General features: G+C 36.0%; 1 protein-coding gene across 7 annotated transcripts in view; it reads left to right on the forward strand.

The window, feature by feature from the left end:
• LOC115213853 (cAMP-responsive element modulator) overlaps positions 1 to 21,896 on the forward strand; it is a 95,898-nt gene that overhangs the window by 69,671 nt on the left and 4,331 nt on the right. For 6 of the 7 annotated variants that reach the window (XM_029782828.2, XM_029782795.2, XM_036501680.1 and 3 more), the window contains 3 exons: positions 4,573 to 4,596; positions 11,636 to 11,815; positions 20,274 to 20,427. In XM_029782828.2, coding sequence (XP_029638688.1) covers positions 4,573 to 4,596; positions 11,636 to 11,815; positions 20,274 to 20,427 — 358 coding nt within the window. The remainder of the gene's footprint in view (positions 1 to 4,572; positions 4,597 to 11,635; positions 11,816 to 20,273; positions 20,428 to 21,896) is intronic. The other variant, XM_029782820.2, reaches the window with a different exon arrangement.

Below are 21,896 nucleotides of genomic sequence, written 5' to 3' on the forward strand. Positions count from 1 at the left end.
TTTCATTATTATTATTATTATATATTTTTTAAATAATATATTATTATTAATATCAGGAATTCAATATTAGAAAATTCTTCAGAAAAATATATATGTGTGTAAAATAATTGTTGTATTATAAATATATATAAAAATATATGTAAATATGTATAAGGATAAATATATAATGTATATGACAGTTTAAAAGTTCTGAATTAAGTATTTAAAGCATCTTACGATCGTTTCACAGAAGTGCAGTCCCTATAATGAAATCCTATATTGATAAGCATTTATAGACAACTCTTCTGCTCTTCAGAGATATAAAACTTGAATTTTGTATAACATATCGAATGGTGGTTTTTAAAAAAAATTTGAAGTAATACTATAAAATAGTGTTTGTTTGAAATAAAAATAAAAAATTACTGCTTTTGATGAGAGTCTTTAAATCCATATATACTTCGTTGGTTAGTCTTCTGTAATAATCCATAATGTTCATATGTAAAATCTGTTATATTATCTTGTATTCCAAATATAGTTCATATACTTAGGTAATATGGAATAATGGAATCCTGTATTGATAAGCATTTATAAATAACTCTTCTTCTCTTCAGTAATATCAAATGTGAAATTTGTATATACTTTAGTATGAGAATCTTGAAATTCATATATGTCTCCTTGGTAAACAAGTTTGTATCCACAATCACGAATTGTTGCCATGGCAACTACTGAGGCGTGGACTGGAGCATTGTCTTGATGAAAAAGGACTACTCTAGTGAGCATTCCCGGTCTTTTTTCTTTGATTGTTTCTTGGAGGTGTTTCAGTAGCTGAGAATAATACAGCCCTGTCATGGTGTGATCCTTTTCAAGGTAATCAATCTGCAAGACACCTTGAGAATCCAAAAAAAAATGGATGACATAACCTTGCCAGCTGAAGGAATAACCCTGGCCTTCTTTGGGGTAGAAGATGTGTGCTTCCACTGCTTTGATTGTTCTTTGGTTTCAGGCTGGTAGTGATGAACCCAACTTTCATCCATAGTAATGAAATGAGCAAGAAAATTCTCTTCATTGGTTTCAAACAGTTCCAGGTTGCTCATGGACAAAGTGCTCGTGGTGCGTTTCTGTTCAGGAATCAAAAGGTGAGGGACCCACCTTGCAAAAACCTTTGAGAACTCAAGTCCTTTTGTCACATTGTTGTCTGCTCTTTCAATTGAGATGCCCAGTCTCTCGGCTATCTGATGACATGATATTCGGCGATCTTGCATTATCTTACCAAGAGCAATGCCAATGTTGTCCTTGGTGGTTGCAGTTGGAGGTCTCTCTTGTTTATGATCATCTTCCACACTCTCTCTGCCATGCTTGAATACATTTACCCAGCGTTTGACTGTTGCATATGAAGGAGCATTGTCTGTTAAGTTTCTCACCATATCTTCATGGATTTCTGATAAAGTCATGCCTTTCAAATGAAGGTACTTTATGACAGCACAATATTCAGTCTTCTCCATTTTCCTTGTAACCTTAACACTTGTTTATTCAAAAACTGCAAAAAAAAAAAAAAAAATTAAAATATCAGAATCGTGAAAATGAGCAAGAATACTCCAAAATGACTGTACTTGCCATAAAAAATTGTTTCAGCTATCTAGCAGCCTCGTTTCTAGGTTAGGCTCAAAACTGTTCATACTCCCCTCGTATATATATATATATATATATATATATATATATATATATATAGCACAGAAAACGGACGTTAAACGATGATGATGATGATGATATTTAAGAATATTAATAAGGTAAACTGGAAACAAATTGAGAAAGAGATCCTCAAACAAAACTGGCCTAAATGTCTCTCCTCACCAGACATCGACATGAAACTTCAACAATTCATGTCTGTAATGCAAGCTGTATGCTACAAATGTGTCCCGAAGAGAAAGGCCACTGTACACAAGAACAAAATCCCCAGGGAAAGGAAAATTCTTATGAGACGGCATACAAAAGTTTCAAATCGCCTAAACAAACAAATTGAAAGCAGTGAAAAGTCCTGCCTGAAAATACAACTGCTGGAGATTGTAAAAAAAATCTGCAACTCTCCCATGAAAAAAAAAGAGCAAAGAAGCCTGGGCTATAGATAATATAAAATCTAACCCCAGAGCTTTCTATAAGTTTGCCAAAGAAACAGCTTCAGTGCATTGCAGGAGAGGGCCACTCCTCAAAAATGATGGTACACTCACAGGAAATCCAATGAGGATAAGTGAAATACTAAATGAGCAATTCAAAAGTATTTTCACTCCACCCCCTAGGGTACTTTCACCAGGCTCCTATCTGATCTGGCAGAGTTTCTACAGCTGGATGCCCTTCCTAACGCCAACAACTCCAAGACTGTAGTGGGTGCTTTTACGTGCTACTGGCATGAGGGCCAGTCAGGCAGTACTAGCAACAGCCATGCCCAAATGGTGTTTTTATGTGCCACCTGCACAGGAGCCAGTCCAGCGACACTGGCAACGACCTTGCTCGAATGTTTTGTTCATGTGCCAGTAAGGCAACGCAGGTAATGAACACGCTCAAATGGTGCTTTTTATGTGCCACCGGCACAAAAGCCAGAGAGCTGCTCTGGCAGTGATCCCGCTCGGATGGAGCTTTCAGCGCTCCACTAGCACGGGTGCCAGTCATTGAATTTGGTTCAATTTCGATTTCACTTGCCCCAACAGGTCTTTGCAATCAGTGTTTAGTGTCCAATGAAGGAAAGTTGGCATAGGTGCCAGTCGAATTTGGTTCGATATATATATATATGCCTTTAATGACACACTCACAAATCACTGGAGTTTTTCTTTCATCACTACTTTAACTTTAGATTCTCTAGTGTTTGGATGTGTGGACATTTTAACCATTTATCATAGGCATCATTCCCAATAAATCCCACTGCAAAGTGAGCCTAATACAGCATTTAATAATGTTATCAAAATGAATTTTAGAATTTATGTGTGATTTGAGTAGGTTGCATGGTTGATATAAGATCTTAATCATTCCACTTTTGTTTTCTCTCTGTGTATATATATGTTTGTATGTTGTAAACTTTTATAAGAGACCATGAACTAAATGGCTGGTTTACTTTGTTAAAAATTAGTTTAGATGAAATCATTGCTTCTTATGAGAATTATCTAACAATTTCCATGGAAACCGGTTTCTTCTTTCAAAATAATGTAATTTGCTTTTGTTATCAGTTTATTTAAATATTTATAGATATGTATATATATATATATATATATATATATATATATATATATATATATATAAAGAGAGAGAGAGAGAGATGTGAGTGTGTGTGTGTTGCTTCCATATTTTTGCTTGTAAGAGGGATACTATTGGAAATTATCTTCAATTTAATTCTGACATTGTTGATGTTTTGCTTCTAGTAAAATATTAATGCTGTCTGCATGTGTGATATAGTTCCTTGTTGCTTTATTTGTCTGTGGCTCAAAATATTTCATGTTTTTCAAGCAAACCTACATACCTGTTTTGTATCATACATGTATATATATATATATATATAATATCTATTCTGTTAAAGTGTTTTACTGGTCACTTGTTACATTTTATGAACACATTCAATAAATCAATAATATTTCTTTGGAATACTTTTTCGCTTCTATGAAATCATATTGTCAGTTTTGAACCTGTTTTCTCACTTCAGCTTTTGTTTTTATTTGATATTGTGATTCTGTCATAATGTTCATTTACTAAAGTATTCATTATTTATTTTCAGTTGTAATTAGTGTTATTGATCTTGGTCTTGTTTTTCTGCTGTTTTCAACAATGTTTAAGTTAACAGAAATAATATAATTTTGTTCTACTTCACAACTTGTTCTTCAAATATTTTGTTTTCATAAAAACAATGTTGGATATTTCATTTTAAATAAGTGTTTTTCAGGTGTTCTTAGTTTCTCTGAATATTTTATATATTCCATGATTTGGTTTGCTAATTCTGTGTCTGCTTTATAAATTGCAATTAAAGGTTTCTATTGATTAGTTTTCTGAGGGTATATTTAGGTTCCATGCACTTGTCTAGTTATTTTGTTAATTTTATTTTATTAATTACTTGGTTAGAAATTCTTCTGATTGGTGTATTGTAATGATTTTCTGTTCAGTGGGTCAACATGTCTTCTGTTTTCATATTTTGCTTTTTCTCTCTCTGTCTCTCCAGTCAGAAAGGATCATAGAGCTTTGATATATTCCTGAGAGATCAAATCCTAATTCTTCAGTGACAATTTGCAGCAACTACTATATTGCTTGAAATCTGAGCAAGAAATCATCAGTGATTAATTAGAGATTTTGTCACTAATGTCCGAGGAAAAAAAAATGATTCTAGTTGTTTTATTTTGTCTTCATGTTGAATAACCATTACTAATTCACAAAGAAGACATGATAATAAAATCTCCTAGATAATTTTTTTTGTTGCTATTGTTGATTGACATACAAAACTAATTCAAAATAGATTTTATTGACATCTTTTTAAAACTAACTTATCTAAAAAAAAAGCAGTTTAAAATTTATGAATGTTTATTTTGTTTTTCTTTTTTTTCTTCTCTTCTTAAATTTTAGTATACAGCCAGATGGAAGGTTTGCGTAAGTATATTCTTAAAGTGGTTTGATATGTTTGCATATAGCGTAAGTATATTCACCTCTCCAATTAGATGTGTTCCCAAAAAGTGAACTTTCACACCTTTGGAAGATTGTGGCAACATAGCTATATCAATTCTCAGGATTTGGTCTTTGGGATTCCACTTAGCTACTGCATGAATTAGTATCAAAGCACCTTTAATTTAGGACCTATTCAGCTAACTGTAGATTGTTTAGTTATCGTCTATATTATAACAAAGTGGATAGTTTCTGATTTTATAAGAATCCAGTTCTAGGAAGACTTGTCATTCAATCTGAAACAGTTTTAGATAACATAGTTTTTTGAGGTCAGTTTGTATGAGTGATTCTGTTACTCTTTCACAATTTCATTCTTTTTCCATGTTTTATGTTGTTTTCGTAATGTCATCAAAGACTGATGATCTGTTGTTGCTTTGTTATGTATTTTATTCTTCAACCATTGTGACAATAATATGGCTTAGCTACTTTACTTTTAATAATTATTTTATTGAATACTTGATTTTTTATACACTGTGTGCAGTAGCATGGTTTAGTTGACCTATGTTTAATAGTAGTAATACTTTTTAAAACATATGAACATAACAGTTATATCTAAGCATATATAGTAATTCATGACTTATAAGTGTTTTTCTTCTTAAGGAACGCAGACATAAGAATTTAATGAAAGTTTCATTTGAGATTATTTAGAGAATTGATGTGAATTCTTGCTTGATGGTTTGCACCATCTCTCCTTTATTCTATAATATTTCCTTTTATCCAAATGTCGAGGCATCTTCAGTTTCATCTTTGAGTTTCACTTGCTGTTCCCTATTTCTCTAAAGCGTGATAGATTTATTCAGCATACAGGCATACATATAGGCATATTCAGTTTCATATTCTTTCTCATATTTTATTTAATTTTGTTTCCTTACTTTTCTGGGGTTTTTTTTTTAAGTTAAAAAAATTGTTCTGATAAAACATTGTCAATGTTAATTATGACTGGTTATTTAAAACGATAGATATTTACGATATACTGAGGTTTTAGTGAACTCTCCTCATCATAATTTTTTAAATTATAATTTTAATTTTCACTTTACTATGCTTGCGTAGATCAAACAGAATTCATTAATGTAGATTTTCTATGGCCAGATAACCTTGTCACCAACCCTCTCCTGTTTCCAAGTAATGTTTCTCCATGACCAGTCATTGTAATGATAGTGATGCATGCGTAGAACCATCATGTACTGCCAAGACAAGAAGACACATATACACACACACATACACACACACAATTGCTCACTTACATGCACAACATACACACATGCACATATATAATGGCCTTCTTTCAGTTTTCTTCCAAATCCACTCACAAAGCTTTGGTCAGCCAGGGACAATAATAGAGAACATTTGCCCCAGGTGCTACACAGTGGGACTGAATCCAAAGCCATGTGGTTGGAAAGCAAACTTCTTAACCACACAGCTATGCTTTCACCTACCTCATGTTTCATTTAAAAATTTATTGCAGTTAATCTCACATAGCTATATTTTTTAACTGATCACTTTCACTTTAACAACACTGTAATTTTTTTGTGTTGCACTTATTATCTTGCACATTTTTATGTATGTGGCTCTGATAAATTAGTGTTTTAAATTACTTTGAATGTTGCCTCTTTAAGGCAGATTCTGTAAGTAATCTTTTGAATTATTTTGTTCAAAACTCCAACCTCAATGAGAGCTGTCAGTTATTATATTTCCTGTAATGTCTAATTGTTGTTGATTTGTATAATATTCACCATGTTTTCATCTATATCATCTCTGTGTTATTAAAAAAAAAAAGCATGGAATTTTATGTAATACTATTGCATGTTAGCGCTGAAGAAATAACTTGTCAACTTCATGTTTTATATGTAGTGTCAGAAACTGTTTGGTAAAGAGAGTTAGTGAGATAACATATTTAGATTTATATTAGGACTTTGTGACAGACTAACGTGTAAATTAATTTGTATGCATTTACAAATTTGTACCCATTGCTAATTTAGACAAATTTTTCTTTTCCATTTTTATCAATGTACGAATACTTCATTGAAATTTTCCTCACTTGCAATGGGTTATATTTCTTGATTTGTTGGCTGTAAAAGGGTTACTGGTGAAGTGATGTAAACATTTTGTTAAGAGGGAGTAAAGTGCCTGTAATATACGTAAATTTGCTCAAACCACTCGAATCTATGTCTTTACCTTGACAAAGTAAGTTGTTAAATAATCACAGTTTAACCCATTAGCATTCAAATTAATCTGTCAAATGTAATGCTTGTTTATTCACATTCATCATCATCATCCTCTTTTAATGTCCATTGTCCATGGGTTGGATGGTATAACCAGAGCTGGCAAGCTGGGGGTGGGGGCTGCACCAGACTACAGTCTGATTTGGCATGGTCTCTATGTCTGGATGCCCTTCCTAATGCCAACCACTTTACAGAGTGTGCTGGTATTTATTATGTGGAACTACACGGGTACTTTTATGTGACACCACATGGGTACTTTTACATGTCGCTGCACAGACACTTTTATGTGGCACCACATGGGCACTTTTACATGGCACTGTCACAAGTGCTTCACACCATCTGAAGGATTGGTCTTAACACTTCTTCTGCAGAGTACAGGTCTTCTTGAGTACAGCCAGACACCAGGTATCTCAATCCTTGTGTCTTGCCAGAAAGGTTCAGCTTCCTCAGGTTGTTCTTCAGTGTAGTGTTTTGAAATAATCATGTACTATCTTGTAGCTTGGAGATTTCAGTGATGTGATTGTTTAGTTTTTAGATTGACATTTGTAAGATAGGTATGTCTGGCCAGATCTTTCAGTTTGAACATAAAACAAGTAGTATATTTGGGTTTGATATAGCTGGTTTCAAAACTAAAGGGTTAAAATTATAGCACTGACATAATACCTTCATTCTGAAGAGGCTATTAGTCTTTTGTTGAAATAAAATATTTCATCTCATTATTTTCAAAAGGCAATGTATATTTTACTTGATTAACATAATCATGTTGCTTAAATTACAATTGTATGATTTTCAATTGTATGCATTTTTCTCAAGTTTTGCTTTAAAGTTATAATTTTTCTTTCATCAGTAGTTATTAATATATCTAGAATAAATCCATGCCCGCATGGCAAAAAGAATGTAAAAATTATAGTGATGCACATAAATATCTACAAGGCTTAGAATGAACTATTTTAAGATTGGTTTCTGTTTTAGTTGAAAAGAAGAATGAACTTCATTTGTTGTGTACATTGCTTTTCTATACTAGCTTGGGTTACTCAAATATATTATCTAGGCATTGTTTTACAGCTGGATGCCCTTCCTGTTGTCAACACTTATCTGTTTTACGAGTAAAGGATCTATTATTTTATATGACTTTAAAGGCACAGAGCCAGCAGATGGTTTGTTGACAAGAGGGAGAAATGACAACAACATCACTTGCTTGTATCTTATGATTTTGGGGGAAGATCAAATATAAACAAACACACACACACTCTTTCACAAAAGATTTCTTTCAGCTTCCATCTACTAAATCTCCTCAAGGCTTTGGTCAGCCAGTGGCTAGAAAAGACTTGATCTAGGTGCCTTGCAGTGGGACTGAACCTAAAACCATATGGTTGGGAAACAAACTTTTTAACAACCCAGCCTTGACTTCTCCTCACCATACTTGTGCCTAGCCACCACTGATAATTTTAAATTGGAAAATGGGGTTACAATTTAAATGCAGTTCATGATCACCTTTTAAAATATTTTAATATTGTACCTGTCATTCTTGTTTGAAAAATCTCTATGAAAGTTTTAATCTCATTCAACTTCCAATGTATGGTATGTAATAACAGTAACAAAATTTTTTTTTTTTTGTGTTTGTCCTTGGTTGGTAGGTGTTATTTCTTATTTGCTTCTATCTAGAAATCAAAGGAAATGACTACTATTCCCTTTAAACTTTGCTTTTGTCACCTGGACACTAATGTTTTGAAACCAACCTATTTTTCATTACATTTCAGACAGATTCAGCCTTGAGTTGCTGAAGCAGAAATATTGTTATAGCAAATATTCTGTTTAATATCACAGATTTGCAAGGCAGCGAGCTGGCAGAGATGTTAGCACATCAGGCAAAATGCTTAGTGGTATTTTGTCTGTTGTTACGTTCTGAGTTCAAATTCTCTGACCATGAGCAGGAGTAAACAGGGAGCATCTTAGCCATATGTTGACAGGGATTCTTTGGGGTTTGAATAAATGTAACAACAGTTTTGATGGAAATATTAGCTATTTTTTATATTTTCTCAAGTGTAAGCAAATAGGAAATAACAGATGCTACCCAAGGACAAAAATCATGTTATGCAGTGTAATTGGTGTGTTGCTAAGAGTGTATAATTTCTGTATCTTTTAGATCTAAATTTTGTTATACATTCTACTCCTTACCTAAGTAATAGAAAATAGCTACCAACTGCACTTCACAGTAGATTGCATCTACTTTCTGAATATCTTAATGTCTGTATTGTTAAAAGAGAAAACCCCAGAGTAAAAAGATTGCTCATAGACCTTAAGTTTAAAACTAATCTATTGTTGGTATTTTGTTGTTTCCAAGCAAAGGAGTTTGGATGGAATTCTGGTTTAAGCATCCCATATAATCTCTCATAACTTTTTTATATGTTTGGAAATTTTCAGAAAATTTTTTGCGAATTTTATGTGGAATTCATATGAGTAAAACAAAAAAAATTTTCTTTTTAAATTTTTCAAATCTCCCCACTCTTAGATCCTAAAAGTTCCACTCTTTTTTGGTTTTACAAGTCAGAGTTTAAAATATGGACAATCCAAATTTTTTGCTTAAATCCCAGCAATGGACCTTGGGTGTATCATCATTTCATTAAATGTGTTTAAGGAGAGAAAAATATTAAAAAACATTAATACATGTCAGAGTAACAAAGAAACAAGTAAAGTGTCAGGCAGTCATGGGATGAGCGAAAAGTAACAGTTAAATTGCCTTTAAATCACACTCAAACAACTTTTTTGTTGCTTTTTGCATAATTGTATGAATTTGCAAAAAATTTCAGAAAATCCCCCAAAATAAAAAAATAAAAGTTATGCATGGTTATATGGGGTACTTAAACCAGAATTCTATTGAAGTTTGTTCTATTCATTATTACTTTTTACTTGTTTCAATCACTAGACTGTGGCCATGCTGGAAGACTGCTTGAAAGATTTTAGTCAGTTATGTGACTCCAGTTCTGTTTTATTTATTTATTTATTTATCTTAGTAATAATTTCTAGTTTTCATACCTCAGGAGATAAAACTCAGGCATCGTTTCTTTCAAGTGATGTCAAACATTAAGGCATATACAGGCTTATACACACACACACACAAGTTTTCACAGTTTCCATCTACCAATTTCACTTACAAGGAAGTAGTTGACTTAAGACTATAGTAGAAAACACTTACCCAACAAAACATTAATTTCATTTTACTTGATTATTGAAAATTGATACTAGATCATGTGACAATTTTCACCTGTGGTAGACTAGCATTCAGTCTGGGGAAAGAACAGTCTCTCTTTTACTTTATGCTATGAGTATCAGTCCTTTTAAAAATCCCTTCAAGGCTTAAGTTTTTCTGTTGGATTAGATTCTTTGGAAGTTTTGTCATTACAGACAATCTACAAAAAATGTAATCCTAGATTGTATTCTCACATATATTATAAATATTCTAGCTATCAAGAAGTTCATTATTAGTAATTATCTATTTAATCCTCAGTTTGTCTATTTAAGCTGCTTGGAAATAATTAGGAATGTTTGCATCAAGATTTCAATTTTATAAATATATCTGATTATCATCCTTTTTTCTTGAGATTTGTTTTATTTCTAATGGATTTGGTATTGCTACAAATTCTTATACTTATATGTAGCTCTTTTCTTTTTGTTGCTAGATTTCATTCATCATTTTAATTATCCAGTTGTAGGAGTGAATGTTGTAGTTTAGTCCCAATTTGATTGAGATCTATCGTGAACCATTGTCATCCTGTCTTTTTATTCCCACAGGTTTAATGTATTTTAAAGCATCATGTTATTCAAAATACTACTCTTCTTTTTTAAGTGCATTTAATTAAAGGTAGATTTGGCTGACATTTCTAGCAGATGAATATTGAAGTGCCTTCATTTGGTCATCATAGTTCTTGTGTTTTCAGTTTCTTGTACTTTTCGTAAGTTTTTCTTCTTGAAGCAGCAAAACCTTATATATGGCAAAAATTTTAGCATAGATTGTTCAAATTGTAATTTTTTAATAAGTTGCTTTTAGTATGTCAGAGACCTAATTGGTTTATTGTTATAATCTTGGAAGTACCACTATCACACCGATACTTTTGGTAGTTTCAATTAGCCATTTTTAGTTAGTAGATGAATGAGATCACCAAACCTGAGTGATTTCAATTGCCTACACTCTTGAACCAGTACATAATGAGTTAAGAAGTTTTTAAGATCTGACTAATGAATTTACCTCCAAGAGTTACTTTGAGAATTTGTATCTTCTGATTACTGTTTGCCATTGTCTCCTAGAAAATGTGTTACTGTATGTTTTTTAAACACACACACACACACTCACAATGTCTTTTTAGAGTTTTATTCTTTGTTTTGCAAACAACTCTTTTTGTATGGAGATTTTGATTTACAGAGATTGTTTGCTTCTTTTTATTTCTCTTATGTTATGACTTTGGAAGAATATTTAGTTCTCCCTTATTGAAATGTTCATAGTGTTTCTCTCTTTATAATTCGAAAGTGAGATCATTCTCTTTCTATAGCATACATATACACACTATTTTTCAAAAATTGTTATGCTTAATTTCACACATTCAAGTTTAACTGTTTTTACTATTTTATGTCTATTTCATTTTGCTATAAACTGAACTCGCATTTTAATGCTTCTAAAATATATATATTTACCTCTGCTATGGCAGTATAATATTACATTTTTGTTTCCTTTTTCCATTTTATTTTAGCATTAGTCCCATCTGGTGCCATCCAAATAACTACACATCCAGAAGGAACAGTGGCTGGTCAAGGTCTTCAAACGTTAACAATGACCAATGCAAATCCATCATCTGGTGCTGGTACAACATCTGGTACTGCCACTATTGTACAGTATGCCCAAGGTCCTGATGGACAATTTTTAATTCCTGGTAAGTAATTAACTGAATCCATTTCCCACAATATGATAGTAGCTGTTCTCTATTATTAAGTCCAGAATGAATTTCTTAGGAATTCTGTTTCTATTTGTATAATAAGGAAAGCAAACATTTCTAAGGGATGTTTATCTTGTTGATCTTTTTACTTACATTGATGGAAAGTGAGCCATTACCTCGTTCAGCTCTTCCTTTTAGCCATTGCTTACACATAGAATTATGTAGTTCTAAATGTTGGGGCTTTGTCACAAGCATTAACTAAATTCATTTTCCCACAGTATAATAGTAGTTCTCTATTATTAAGTCCAGAATGAATTTCTTAGGAATTCTATTTCTAGTTTTACAATAAGGAAAGCAAATGTAGTTGTTAGGCATGCAATTACTTCCCATACATTATCAAATGACTTTTTACATGCCAAACACATTGCAGTATGTTCTATTTGAAAATTTATAAGTTTTGTGTGTGTGTATATATATATCTATATATATATATATCTATATATATATATATATATATATATATATATATATATATTGCACCTGTACAGGAACTGTTGAATTGACAGTGAGAGTGAACTAATGTGCAGCACAAACATTTAGTCACTGTGAACAAATCATCTGAGCAGGTTGTCCAACAGAACCCTCATCTGTCATCTGCGTCCACAATGTCAAAGATTAAAAATTGATTCTGAGAAATATCAAATTTAGGATTTTATTTGTCTCATTTTTGTATTTTTTGCAATTTTAGTAAATATATAGACATGTAAATAAGTTTACATTTATCAAATGAAATATTGTGCCCATGGGAACTACTATATGATGATGATTCTGCTCTTATTGCAGAATTTGAAGCAGAATTGAAGGGGTAAGACTAAAGTTGTTAGCAAGAAAGGAGATAAGACTCATTCTGGGTAGCAAATGGCCCTGTTCAATATGTAAGAAAGGAGTGGGATGTAATTCCATGCACTGCACCAAGTGTAACCCGTGGATGCATAAGAGATGCAGTGGAATTGTGGGAAAATTATCAGATAAGGTTGTTTTCGTATGGCAGATGTGCAGGAACAGTAAGTAATAAGAGCACGAGGAACTTAAACTCTCTCAAATGCCCAGGAGGCTCTCTTGCGGTAGAAGATAGTTTCTGCTATTTAGGTGACCAAATTAGTAAGGGAGGTGGATGCTCTGAAAGTATTGTTTCTAGAATAAGAATAGGGTGGAGGAAGTTCAGAGAACTATTGCCTCTGTTGGCAGTAAAAGGACTCTCTGAGTGAAAGGTAAGTTGTATGATGCTTGTGTGAGAACAGCTATGTTACATGGTAGTGAGACATGGGTTCTGACTGCAGAGGATATGCATAGGCTGGAAAGCAATGAAGGTAGTATGTTCTGTTGGATTTGCAACATCAGTGTGCATGACTGATAAAGCACAACTGTGTTGAGAAAAAAGTAAGGCATAAGAGGAGAGGAGATTGCGTTGGTTTGAGCATGTGATGTGTATGAGTGATAACAGCTGTATACAGAAATGCCTGTTGCTGAAAGTGGATGGTACCTGTGGAAGAGGAAGACTCAGGACTGATCTTAGGATGTTGGGGCTCACAGAGGAAATGACAATAGATGGAGATGTTTGGCGATATAAGGTCCTAGGGAAAACCCATCCGCAAAACAGTGCTAGGAGAGTTGTGTAACGAACTTGGAGTGAGTGAATATCTTCTCTTGTACTTTCGGGGTACAAGAAAGCAATCACTAGCCGTTGCTTTAATAATCCAGAATTCTACCAGTCAGAAACAACAAGACGCAGACGTAAAATATATATATACTACTTTATTCTCTTTCTTGGTAACAATAACAATAAGTGGTTATCTGATGTCCTTGGTTCGGGGCGCGCAAGGCTGAAAGTTAATCGATTGTAATATTTACAATATTCAGCCGCTAAAACCAGAACGGGTTCAAGATGGCGTCGAACAGGAAAGTTGAATGTGGTCGGCAACAATTTGGTTAAAGGCATTCGGCCGACTGCTGCTAGAATCAAGTCCTGACGGAGAGAGAATATACGTGACCGTTGCCTTCGATAGCCATGTCTCAAAGTTGCCGCTGCTGCTGCTAGCGGTCGAACGTTCTACGTCCCCCTTCCTCGCTAACTGCTACGTAGGCAATAGGGTTCTGCTTCCGGTGGTTCGCACATGCGCGAGAGGGCCCTTCCTCTCTCTGCCTTGGTAAAGGCACCAACACGCGCGAAATAGAAAATGGACGGTGCGCGAGCGCGCACCGTTATAGTATCACTACAAGGCTCCCCTCCAGTGCGTACGCACGAAAGGAAACTTATTGTAGTGACTGCAAAACTCAAGGTGGACACCAGATAACCAAATAGCACACAATGGCAAAATTTATAACATACACAAGAAATTTACTAAAGGAAAAAGAGAAAAAATACTCAATGAGCAAAAATCAAGAGTGCATGCATGAAAGTGTATGCGTCACAAAGTATAGAGCCTTCCGCTGTAGGAAGCGGAGGGAAAGCAAAACTCACAGTCAATGAACCTAGGCGAAATTAAATCCAACTTCTCTAAAGGTGGTTAATCCTGCAAAATAGCAGTTAAATCAATTGCTGCAGGAGAGGAAATGGAATTGACAGAAGCTCGCTAGTAACACAAAAGGCAAAAGTGCAAACATGCTGGTGTGATGCGCAACACAGATAATTTTCTGTTAATTACGTGACCAACAGTGGTCTAACAGGGAAAAATAATTACGCCTAAACATGGCGCAGCGCATGTGAACATCCGACGTCCTATGAGTCGGGAAAAAACTAAGCTACCGCAAACGTGTTGCAAAAAAAACAAGGCAAGTACACGTGCGAAGCAAGGCGCATGAAAGGCAATAGTGCTTGCCAGACCAAAAAAACAGCAAGAATATGCCAGTGGTTGAGCGATTATATGCCTCGTTCGCACAGGAACAAAAGTATGACATGCTGGCGCGTTATAATGGACAAACAACCCTCTCTATGTATACGTGACCGACCTAGGGTCTATAGAAATGAGGGGTGTCCACAAAAGGCAAATTTAGCATGGAAAAGAAACAAGCGAGAAAAGCATGTGTGACGTATGTATGTGAAAGATAGCATTTATGTGTGTGTACGTGTGTGCGACAAAAATACATACAAGGTGAATGCGAGCAAAATATAAAAACAGCGCATAGAAAAAATGTCTCTCAAGTGCTATTTCAGACAAGAGTTAATTTACCAGTCTGTAATAGCCTGAAGCACAATAGCAGTTCGTTCTGTAACAGAAATGTTGAAATCACAAATGCAGATGCCGGTTGAACACAATGTGTAGCGGTTGTAGCTTCGATGCTGTGACATGTTAACTGGAACAGAAGAAATCTCGTAGATAGTGCTGGGCTGTGAATTCTTGGTGTGCTAATGCACAAACGGCAAGTGGACCAAACTTCCGCGAGTTGCTATGTACATCTTGGTGGAGGTCGACGGTGTTGAAAGGCGACGGTGGTGGTGGCGACTGTAGTGGACTTGAGACAACATCGTTCTTAGTGATGATGGCGACGAAGATAACGACGACGTGAAGTAGAAAGACGACGATGATGATGACGAAGGCAGAGAAAAAACATCGATGATATGATGGCGTCCGTCATCATGTTGAAGAATAAAAGGCTCCTATAACGGTCTGAGAGGACGGAAACAAATCGTCGAAAGATGAATGTGTAGAGTTAATCGTGTTCCGACTTCGCAGAAAAACTGGATTTTTTTTGTTGATAAGTGATCTCTGGTTTTAGACCAGAATCACGTCGGGAGGTCACCAGTGTAATGAACTTAGCGTGGAATAGAAAATGGACGGTGCACGAGCGCGCACCGTTATAGTATCACTACAGTTGTATCCCACTCCCATGTAACAACACACTTTTCACCTACTCTACCCAAAGAAATCAAACTACAACTCCTCTTCTAATTGTATCTTTCTCTTCACATTTCCTCCTCATATATTAAGATTGTTTTTCAATCCCCTTTCTTGCTTTCACTGCCGTGCACACTGTATCACTGCTCCCCCACCACCCATACCCACTCCCTACTTTTCTAACCAGGTTCCATGCTCATATTCTTGTTACTTGTGAGTATATCATCTCGCTTCTGCTCTCTCTTACACTTTTGCTTTTCCTACTCTTTCTCCTTCTCTTGTTTTTCCTCTGACTAGGTAACCAAGTATCACTTCTAGATCAGCACACTTGTTTCTGGTCCCTCTCTTTCTCTCTCTCTCTGTGTAACCATGTACCTCCCCAATAGCATGACACTTATTCCTGCCTCTCTATTTCTCTGTTACACCCTAACCTTTCATCATTTGATACTGGTTCACCTCCTCTAATACCCCCTTTGTTGTGGCAAGATACCTGCTTCTGTCTCTTTGTCACACTCTAACTTTCATCCTCTGACACAAATGCTCTGCCCCTCTCATAATTCCTTTTCTTGTGAGCTACTTGGTTACCTTGCCAGTGCTGGTGCCACATTAAAAGCATCCAGTTCACATTGTAATGTGGTTGGTGTCTGGAAGGGCATCCAGCTGTAAAAATCTTGCCAAAACTAACTTTGCCTGTGCTAGTGCCATGTAAAAAGCACTGAGTCCACTCTGTGGAGTGACTGGTGTTAGGAAGGGCATCCAGCCATAAAATCCCTGCCAAAACAGACACAGTAGCCTTGGCTCCTGTCAACCATCCTACCCATGCATGCATGGAAGATGGATGTTAAACGATGATGTTGATGGCACATAAAAAGCACCCAGCTCACTCTGTAAAGTGGTTGGCATTAGGAAAGGCATCCAGCCGTAGAAACCATACCACAACAGACAGAGTCTGGACAGCTCCTTAGCTGGCCAGCACCTGTTAAACCATTCAACCCATGCCAGCATGGAAATAGATAATGATGATGATTTTGTTTTACTTTTGCACCCATCAATTAATATTTGCATATGGAGTATTCAGTATTCATAAGTCCATTTGGGATTTATAGAGTTATTTTGCCCTTCAGTATTTTTGAAACTAAAGTAAAATTTTTCTCAAAAATCCTCTTTTGAATAAATATATTGCTTCATAACTTTTCAAATTTTGGCACATGGACACAATTATTTTTTTAAGTAAATTTGGGTAAAGCAAAGGAATACTCATAGTTTTTGCAAGCATTTTTAGACTGGTAATTAAGGACAGACTAGAGATATTGATATGGCTGAGGTTCACTTTAAATTTCTGCAGTTTAGTCTTTGCATGTACAATGTAACTGGAGGCAAGAATTCCAGTGGGATGCAGCACTAGGAAAGAATTATGGAACAAAATGCTTAGAAGAAAAGTTTGGATCATGATAATAAGGAATAAGTTACTAAGAGAAGGGAGAATTGGGCCTATGACAGGATTTGACTGAGCTGGACCAGATTTTGAAATTTCATAGGAGGCACATGGCTTAGTGGTTAGGGTATTGAACTCATGACCGTAAGATTGTGGTTTCAATTCCTGGACCGGGCAACACGTGTTCTTGAGCAAAACACTTCATTTCACGTTGCTCCTGTCCACTCAGCTGCCAAAAATGAGTAACCCTGCAACAGACCAGTGACCTGTCCAGGTGGGGAATTTATATGCCATGGAACCAAGAAACTGGCCCTTATGAGTTGGCATGACTTGAGAAGTTAACTTTTTACTTTAAATGTTGTTAAAACAAACTCATCATGTGCCAGTTTGCCTCTTCTAGTTATATAGTGGCTTACTTTTCTTTTCATTATCATCATTATCCAAACATTTCTACCATAGATGCAATAAATTAATTTTTAATATTTCATTTTATATAAAATGTGTTGATAACAATGCAAAAAATAATAAGGTTTATCACTACATTATTTTGTGCCTTTTCTTACTAAAGGTAGGTGGAGAAGAGCTTAGCAGCTTAATTCCAAGTATTTGAGACCCCTAATATTTTAATCTTAATTTTGGTGAAGAAAAGTGTGCATATTACATGGAGTTTTACAGTATATAAGTAATAATTTAGAGTAGTGTCATACTCCATTGCTACTCAAAGCTGAAATAGTTTTTGATCTGGGAGAGTGATCTCAGTATTTATCATCATCATCATTATCATCATCAGCAACATTTAATGTCCATTTTCCATACTAGCATGGCTTGGACAGCTTGAAAGGAAAAAGGTAAGGCCAGGTGCGGCACCAGGTTCCATAGTCTGTTTTGGTTTGGTTTGTATGGCTGGATGCTCTTCCTAATGCCAACCACTTTACAGAGTGTACTGGGTGCTTTTTACATAGCACCATCACCACTTTTTATGTGGCACTAGCACCCACACCAATACCTTTTATGTGGCACCTTGGTTTTAGGATCTTGATTTTATTGTGGTGGGCAGGCCTTCTTGAATACATCAATGTGCCACATATCTCAATCCTCTGTCATCTTTTTTGGTACATGTCCATATTGTATGATGTTTTCAGTGTGATTCTCTGAGATTTGTGCATTGGTTGGAGAAGAATTATCTGTGAAGTAATGTGGGTAGCTTGGAGAGACAGTAAACAAATTATAAAGCACAAGGAGGGTAGGGTGAAACAGACTTTGCCTGTGTTGCACCAGACTAGCTTAACTGTGAGAGAATCCTTTTGATTACACCGTAGTAAAGTTGTCAAGCTGCAGGAATCTTATGATCCAAGAAATTTGGGATGTTATGACTGGGATTCATAAACAAGCGATTTGTTCTAAATATTGTTGAAGAGCAATAAATTGGCTTCTGTTAAACTTCTCAAGGGTAAAGAAACCAATATAAGTCATCGTTGAATGTAGTGCATATCAGAAGCTGTACAAGTGTTTAGACAGGAAATAAATTGATTCAAGTTGATAAAACTGATATGTTTATGTTTGTTTCTACTACTGTATTAAAAATGTTATTGCCTGATCAATGTGTGTGCGTGTGTAGATAGATAGACACACACACACATATATACATATTTGAAACATATACATGGAAAGACACTGAGAATAAAGTTCATGTTCTGGGTATAGATATCTAAATGAATATATGGTTTCAAGCTTAATAAAGATTCTTGTTAAAATGTACTTAACTCTTGTTGCCTTGACAGCCAAATGAAAAGTGCATCTTAATTTACACAGTGATTTTATTTCTATATTGGTTTCAGTATAACATTGCTGAGAAATTATTAGTATAAGCATTCACTTTCCAAAGCTCCATATGTTTGAAATGTATAAATATTTACTTAAGGTCATTAGCATACTTTTCTAATGATAGGATTTTTCACTTGCAGTAATGACATATGAGAAGGTATGGATATTGTTTCCATTTCTCTTGTTTATATTGCTTGATCAATCAGTGTAAACAGTTCTTCATAATAACAATAGAAAGCTCCTGTTGAGCAGACCTATGATCAAAAGCATTCTGGCTATGATTATCCATGTAGAGGTATTCTCATTCTCTTGAGAAAACCTTTGTTGCCATCATCATCGTCATTATTTAATGTCGGCTTTTCATGCTGGCATGGGTTGGATGGTTTGACAGGAGCTGACCAGCTGAAGGGCTGTTCAGGCTCCATGTCTGTTTTGGCATGATTTCTATGGCTGGATGCACTTCCTAATGCCAATTATTTTACAGAGTGCTTTTATGTAGCACTGGCATGGGTGCTTTTTACGTGACACCAGCACCAATGAGCCCGCATGATTAGGGATGCTCTGCTGGAGAAGGTTGTTGGGGATGAGCCTGTATGTAAGGGCAACCACGCTTTTACTTAGCTTGGTGTGTCTTTTCAAACACAGCAAACCACCAGGAGTTTCGGTCCCCTGTCATCCCCTTTGTAATTCCCAACATCTGTAGATGCTTTCTCACCACTTAATCCCACCTCTTCCTGGGTCTACCCCTCTCACATGTTCCCTCTACAGGGTTAGAAAAATTCTTTAGTATTCAGATTAATTTGTCAAAATCTAAAGCTTATTTATTCACATTGTTTTGAATTAATCATGCATTGTCTCATAGCTTTGATATTTCAATGATGTGACTTTATCATTAGAATAACATTGTAGGGTAGGTGTGAGAAGTCATATCTGGTTGGTTGAACATAAAGCAAGAAGAATATTTGAGCCAGATATGGCCAGTTTTAATGCTAAAGGGTTAAACATCTACTCTTTAACCTCAACCATTATGCCACCAAGAATTTAAATTCCAGTGCTAATTAGGTCATTTATTTAACAGAACTAGATCACAGGCTTGGTGTGACAAAATTTAGGAACCCCATCATGGACTTAATTATTTTCATTATCATTTTAAGAAAAAATGCAAATAGGCATGGCTTCTTCAAGGTGGTGTCTCAGCATGGCTGCAGTCTAATGACTGAAACAAGTAAAAGATAAAAGATATGGAAGTTATTTGAGTTTCGGTTTTTTCCTCCTTGAACTTTTCGTTTTGCTTTTTTAGTTACAGTTGGTGGCACAAATGTGCAGGCTTACCAGATTGCAACATCTTTGCCTCAAGGTGTTGTTATGGCAACCACTGGAAGTCCAATTACCAGTCCTCAACAATTATCAGAAGAAGCAGCTCGGAAGCGAGAACTTCGTCTATTAAAAAACAGGTGAGAGTTGTAAATAAAGTTTATTTCAAAATTGGTTATAGATGAAGGTGTTTTGAAATAAAATCTAATCTATTTGTAATTTTATTAGCCTGTAAATAAAACAGAAATGACATAAAAAAAAGACATAAAATGTTAAACATAGTGGCTGTGCAGTAAGAAGCTTGCTACCCAGCCACATGGTTCTGGGTTCAGTCTCACTGTGTGACACCTTGGGCCAACCAAAGCCTTGTGAGTGGATTTGGTACATGGAAACTGAAAGCTCATTGTGTATGTATATCGTTTAACATCCGTTTTCCATGCTAGCATGGGCTGGATGGTTCGACCGGGGTCTGGGAAGCCAAGAGGCTGCACCAGGCTCCAGTCTGATCTGGCAGTGTTTCTACAGCTGGATGCCCTTCCTAACACCAACCACTCTGTGAGTGTAGTGGGTGCTTTTTACGTGCCAGGGGAGGCTGGCAATGGCCACGATCGGTTGGTGCTTTTTACGTGCCACCGGCATAGAAGCCAGTCACGGTGGCGCTTGTATCGGTCACGTACAGATGGTACTTTTTATGTGCCACTGGCACAGGTGCCAGGGGAGGCTGGCAACAGCCACGATCGGTTGGTGCTTTTTACGTGCCACCAGCACAAAAGCCAGTCAAGGCGGTGCTGGCATCGGCCACATATGAATGGTGCATTTTACATGCCACCGGCACAGGTATCGCAACCACAATTTCCATTGATTTTTGATGCTGACGTACTTGACTCAATAGGTCTCCTCAAGCACAGCAGGTCGCCCTACGATCCAAGGCACTTTGGAAGGGCTGGGGCTTCTATGTGAAGCTGGTACAGGAAACAGCCATGAACTCACATTATTTGTCGGGTCTTCGCAGTCACAGCATATCTCCAGAGGTCTCGGTCTTCTGTGAGACCCAACGTTCGAAGGTCATGCTTGACCACCTCATCCCATGTCTTCTTGGGTCTACCTCTACCCCGGATTCCTTCAACTGTTTGGGAGTGGCACTTCTTCACACATCTCTCCTCATCCATCTGTAGCACATGACCATACCAGCGCAGACGTCTCTCTTGCCCGGCACATCCAATGCTTCTTATGTCCAGCATTTCTCTCAGGGCACTTACACTCTGCCATGTATGCGCACTGACATTACACATCCAGCGGATCATGCTAGCTTCATTTCTTTCAAGCCTATGCATGTACTCTGCAGTCACAGCCCATGTTTCCCTACCGTGAAGCATGGCAGTTCGCACACATGCGTCGTACAATCTACCTTTCACTCTTAGTGATAGACCCTTTGTCACCAGTAAGGGTAGGAGCTTTCTGAACTTTGCCCAGGTTATTCTTATTCTAGTGGTAACACTCTCTGAGCATCCACACCCACTACTAACTTGGTCACCTAGGTAGTGGAAACTATCAACTACTTCTAGTTTCTCCCCCAGGATTGTAATGGAATCTGTTTTCTGAGTATCAA

Source organism: Octopus sinensis, linkage group LG1, assembly GCF_006345805.1.
Source record: "Octopus sinensis linkage group LG1, ASM634580v1, whole genome shotgun sequence".
Classification (NCBI taxonomy): Eukaryota; Metazoa; Mollusca; class Cephalopoda; order Octopoda; family Octopodidae; genus Octopus; species Octopus sinensis.